The sequence below is a fragment of the Salvia miltiorrhiza genome, chromosome 3, assembly GCF_028751815.1.
Source record: "Salvia miltiorrhiza cultivar Shanhuang (shh) chromosome 3, IMPLAD_Smil_shh, whole genome shotgun sequence".
Classification (NCBI taxonomy): domain Eukaryota; kingdom Viridiplantae; phylum Streptophyta; class Magnoliopsida; order Lamiales; family Lamiaceae; genus Salvia; species Salvia miltiorrhiza.
Genome location: NC_080389.1, coordinates 55,966,581 through 55,972,356, shown reverse-complemented (window position 1 = coordinate 55,972,356; position 5,776 = coordinate 55,966,581). Strand labels below are relative to the sequence as shown.

The 5,776-nt window shown below is 40.4% G+C and overlaps 1 protein-coding gene across 1 annotated transcript; it reads right to left on the bottom strand.

Annotated features, from left to right (window-relative positions):
* Positions 1-356: 356 nt before the first annotated feature.
* LOC131014568 (probable methyltransferase PMT16) lies at positions 357-3,865 on the bottom strand. Its single transcript, XM_057942578.1, has 6 exons — positions 2,846-3,865; positions 1,757-1,967; positions 1,392-1,680; positions 925-1,317; positions 776-853; positions 357-689 (listed from the first exon to the last, which is right to left on the bottom strand). Exons 1-6 carry the CDS (start codon positions 3,557-3,559, stop codon positions 461-463), a joined length of 1,914 nt encoding a protein of 637 aa, XP_057798561.1. The 5' UTR covers positions 3,560-3,865; the 3' UTR covers positions 357-460.
* Positions 3,866-5,776: the final 1,911 nt, after the last annotated feature.

The window sequence follows — 5,776 nt, the reverse complement described above, 5'->3', positions numbered from 1 at the left end:
TCCTTGGTGGATAATATGCATCATTATGTAAAATTTTACAGGATGTTTTTAAATTTAACACTAAAATCGTAGCTCAGTATTCTTCTAGATCAAACTAATACTATAACACTAAAATCGTAGGTCAGTATTCTTCTAGATCAAACTAGTATACAAGAAAATAATCAATAATCTGCTGATTTGTGCAGTTTAGGTTGAGTTGGCACCACAATGTATCAAATCAAGAGATCACTACATTCAAAGTGCAACACAGCATTTGACTCGTCTAATGCTAATGCATACACCACACAAACCTTACTTGTACATATATTTATCTCACTATGACTTCCTAATCAAAGAACAAAATCCGACACCAAATCTTAATATAGGCAGTTGAAATCGATTAGAGAGCAAGCAAAAACATTAACAATTTTTTTGTTGTAAACAAAAGACAAAGAAGAAATAAAGAAAACAAATATGTAAATCAAATTTCATCTGCAGAAGCTGGCGCTGTCCAATACAACTTCACTGCAAACAAAAGTTTCTCTCTCTCTAATGGCCCGTCTTCATGATCCACAATCCGACTATCCCAATTCAATGCGTCTGCAATCCTTTTCACCTTCAACAACACATCTACATCGTCTCGAATGATCAAACCTCCTTCCGGTCTCAAAATTCGATCCATTTCCAACATGATATCTTCCATTTCGCACCTAACAAGATCATCGCCACCATTTAGTCGCAGTTGGACAAAGAAAACAATTTATACACGAGCTTGCTCAAGAGCAGACGACCATACCTATCCTTGTAGAGCGTGAAAACGGAATCAGCATGAATGAGATCGTATGTTCTGGGATAAGTTGACATGGCCTCACACCTAAACCAAAATCAATGTCAAAGGAGAAATACATATATAGATGAATGAATGAGATGTGTAAAAGCACATACCAGCTCTGGTAAGTCCCAACCAGGCCTCGCTCGTAGATGGCGCCTAGCGTGTTGGCCTTAGCCTCGACGGGGACTATGTTCATCACCCAAAGAGGATCTTGAACCAAAGCAGCAGCGAATCCACCCAAGAAGGCGTTCATGTCAAGGATGTTACGGTATCTCCCAGCCTGCCCAAGCTGGTTGTTGATGTTCTTGTAATAGGCAACTCTCTTATGCCACAACTGTGAATCCTTTTGGAAAATCTCAGGTGTAACTCCATCAACACTCCCCCTACTAATCCTCGGAGGCACACTTCTCAATCTACGCGGCCACTTCTCCACCTCGCCTCCGGCTACCTCCCCTGCATCGAAAACCTCAGGCAGGGGGGTCAAACACGTCTCTAAGCTCGTGTACCTGCAACAATATCATTCCATTTATGATACCATACTTGGAGCTCGAGCAGAGGTGTGCAAAAAAGGAAGACCAACCAGGCTTTGTCAGGATCATGTGCAGGACAAAAGGAAGAGCTCTTCTTCAACTTGTTGCAGCTCAAATGATTGAGAGGCTTTTGCCAAATCGAGATATCGTTTCTCTCCACCAACTTTTTCCAGCATAAACTCTTTGTAACGTTCTCGATCTGCAGCTGCTCTGCGTTGAGATCATCCATTGTCCTCTCCCACCCTCTCCAGTGTTTCTTCCAGTTGATTGGTGGGCCGGAGAGGATCCAGTATCCACCCGGCCTCAACACACGGTCCACTTCCATCAAGTAAGCACCATCTATTCAACAAACCAAACATATAATCAGCATTTCGTTTATCATCATAACAGGTAAGATCGATGGAGGGTGGTGTACCATATTGGCCCCACGGGATGAGGCAGCGCGAGCAATGAGCCATGTCGAAGGCTCGTGAAGGGTAAGGGAGCCTCTTGGAGGCAATGACACCAATCAGAGCAGGAACCCCTCGCTCCAGAGCAAACTGCACCTGTGCTTCATGTGTATCTCTAGGTGCAAACGACATCGTTAGCACATTCCGTGACAGAAGATAAGCTCCCCAGCTTGCAACCTGCACTACCAAAACATCTCTTTCATTTTTCAATATATACTTATATTATGAGATGTGGATGTGCACATGTCAAGAAAATTTATGTCACTTATATCGTTATGTGTACATGTCAAATAATTAACGAGTTGTGATAATGTTAATAGAGCTAGACAGGCAACGAACAATGTGTGCAGTGTGATGAGTGATACAAAATTGATGGATTAGTACATGACTTAAAATGAAGAATATATTTGTGATGTGATGTATACAAGTCTTGATGTCTAAATAAAGGTGTTTGGATTCTAAAGCCAATTCAAAAATCCGGAAGTAAAGACAAAAGTTGGTTATGTATGCCTGCCCACCTCATCTACATGTGTCTTTTATTATAAATTCAGACAATTTACTGCATATACGTTTCTAAACAAACTGAAAATGGCAGATTATATTTCCACATCATCTCCTGCTGCCAAATTAACTCCAATTTACTGTATAAAATCACGAAATCTCATCCCTAATCCCACATATAATATAATAATCCATAAAAATTAAACCATCTTTTTTTTTTACAGATGATATAGAATTTATTGCATGGAATCAAAGTAATAAATGTATTGGTAACGCTGACCTGAAAAGGTTTTCCGTTGGAAAGAATCCATTTTAAGCAAAAAAACATTTCATAACGTAAGACAATTTTGGCTATCAAATTACAAACTTTTGAGAAAATCCTTATGTCAATCTCAATGACACGAAATCAAAACGTCAAAACTTTATGTCAAAGAAAAGCATCCATTACAAAACTCTAATTAAAATAGGATTTTCCTATTTTGAAAAAATGCTCCGAATTTGATTTTAGGGTGAAAGAAATAAAATAAGAAATAAAAAATGAAAAGGTTACCCACCCCGCAGCCAGTATCGATGGCAGTTCTAATGGAGCCATCTTTCAGATTGATGAGCTTTCCGATGTCGTCGATGTAAGCGTCGGCGCCGTTGGGGAACATGGTGCCGCCGCCGGGGAACCTGAAGCGGTCGCCCTCGAAGCGGATCCAGTTCTGGACGGCCTTCTCGACAGTGAGCTCCTTGTGCGGCACGTTGGCGTACCAGGCGAGGTCGCGGCTGAGCGGCCACTTGAAGGGATTCTGGTAGCCGTGCGGCGGCGGGATGCGGCACTTGAGCAGCTCCTTCTTCTCCGGGCAGTGGCGCTCGCGATAGATCAGTCTGTCCCGCTCGAATTTGAGCGATCTCTCCTGATCCTCACAGGGGGTGTACTCGCTGTATTTGACGTCGCATGGCGGGAATTCTTTGATGGCGGCGGTGGCGGCGATGTCGTCTTGGGCCGTGTGGTGGGTGGCGAAGTCTAGTTGTTGTTGTTGTTGCGCGTTGGTGGTGGTGGGGGCGTTGGTGGTGTTTCGGGAGGTGGTGAAGCAATTGATGGTGGTGCCGAGGGAGGGGTCGGTGGTGGCGCCGGCGTGGTGCCAGGCGCCAAAGAGGTAGGAGAGGGAGCAGAGGATGGTGACGATAGCGAGTGGATAGAGTTTGGATTTCTTGAAGAAGGAGACGGCGGTGGGTGTTGGTTTTGAGAGAGGAGTGTAGTGTGCTGGGCTAGAACCCCCCATTGCAACCTCTCTCTCTCTCTCTCTCAATTTTCAAGTGATACCAGAGTTGTATGTGTAGGAGTTTATACAAGTAGAAAATGGTTGGGTGGGGATGCTTGCTTGTTAGAAATTTTGAGGAGTGCGAAGGGGAGACAAGTTAAGAATCAAGTAGAACATGTGGGTTGTGAGCGTGTATGAGAGAGAGAGAGAGAGAGAGAGAGTGAGAGGGGGGAGACTAGCTTATTTGATACTTATAGGGGATGGTAGAACACACTTTTGTTGATAACAACACCTCAAACTCAAAATATATATTGCAAATTTTAAGGTTAGCTGATTATAAGAAAAATGTTCAGATATATATACTATAATGAAATGGAGATCTGAGTTACCGATAAAAGGATTTTATCGGACGAGAACACTTGTTTACTGATTATATTCTTAGTTTACTGATGTTTTTTCATTTTTATTTTTTTAGGCGAATTGTATTTATTATACATTATTTTAAAAATAAAAAAGGTGTTTTGACATATACCATAAACCACTCTATTAAGATAAAAGGTATTCTTGGTTTTAATGTTTGTGAAGGAATAATTTAATCTGTACATGTAAGTTGATGATAGATTTACTTATTTTTTGGAATTTATTTGTATAATCGTGTAGCATTCACCAAATGAAATGAATAGCTGTCTGTTGTTTGATCTTTATAATTCTAATACCATTAATGTGAATTATATTATAACAAAACCATTTTTATTAGTGAATCACGAATGGGAAACTCATTAAAATAGTAGTATAATTTCATGTGGAGAGAGAGAAAGAGAGAGATTTAAATTGAAGTGTGTATACACGACGGGATGCATAACAGAGGATGGAGAATAATATCTCATAACGTAGAAGCGATAGTATTATTTAGTCGCAGCGCAGTTAATGTTGTGTGCAAAATTAATATGAACAAATTTGTATTCTAGATTTTGATTTAAGGAAGCAGAAAAAATGATGATTGGGAAAGGGGAATGGAGCCCACCCCACCTCCGCTGGCATTGAATAGATCCTTTTCTTTCCCGAACTCAGCATTTTTTGGTGTGAGATTCAGTGGCGCCCTTCAAATCTCATTTATTTTTATTTTTGGTTTTTTTTTTCTCTTACAAAAGAAGGTTTTTCCTTATATTTTTGTAGTATTTACTAAAGTAGGAGTACTATATATATAGAGAAGTTCAAGTAAATCACTTAGGAGGTGATTGGTATGGTGGAATGGAGGTGGGAATGGAATGGTGATTCCTACCTCCATTCCATTCCTATGCTTGGTATAGTTTTATTTTAGGAATCACCATTCTTAAGGGAATCACCATTCCTTTACATATAGGAATCATCATTCCTTCCCTCCAACATGGTATTACCCATTCCATTCCATTTCTAATTCCACCTAAATTTAGGTTTTGACAAAATTACTCTTATATATTTTGCACCCTCATCCCCAGCCCCCTCTCCCCCCCCAAAAAAAAATATTTTTTTTTATTTTTTTTTATTTTTCTCGCCACCACCACACCCCACCCACCCCTCCCTCCCCTCCAATTTTTTTCTCCCCACCCCACCTGCCACCCCCCCACCCCCAACATTTCATTTTTTTTTTTCTCGCCACCCCTCCCAACCCACCCAAAAAAAAAAATTAACCTTTTTTTAGTTTTTCTCGCCACACCCCACCCCCAAAAATTTTATTTTATTTTTTTAAAATTTTTCTCCCCCCACCCCCACCCCCACCCCCAATTATTTATTTATTTATTTTACTCGCCACCCCCACCCCACCCCACCCATCCATCCTTCATGATGCAGAAATGCGACAAAGATACATGCCCCATTGGTATTGCAACTCAAGAAGATCCAATTCTTAGGAAATTTGGTATAAAATCATAATAAATTTCTAAATTTTAGTTTTTCCCACAATCTTTCATTCTTGTTTCAAAATTCATGATAAATCATTTTTTTTGGAATTTCCAACGATGACATATTTCGATAAAAAATTTAAATAACGTGGCAATACAATATAATTACATGAAAATTATGTGACATGACAATCGAATTGCCCCCTGCGTTTTAACGGTGATTGATCCCATTAGAGCAGCGCTTGGGGCGGCCTTTAAAACGTGGAGGCATTTTGCTTTAGTTTTGAAACGTTGAGGTAGGTAAACAACGTCAACCCTGACGTTAGAGTGTTAAAGGTGACAGGGGTGTCAACGTTGA

Bases quoted from the DNA above. Each gene is read 5' to 3' on its own strand.
- LOC131014568 (XM_057942578.1), bottom strand. From the start codon at position 3,559: ATGGGGGGTTCTAGCCCAGCACACTACACTCCTCTCTCAAAACCAACA. The intron at 1,318-1,391 runs GTTGGTCTTCCT...ATATTGTTGCAG, and splicing joins CATGATCCTGACAAAGCCTG to GTACACGAGCTTAGAGACGT. The intron at 690-775 runs GTATGGTCGTCT...TGATCTTGTTAG, and splicing joins TTCACGCTCTACAAGGATAG to GTGCGAAATGGAAGATATCA.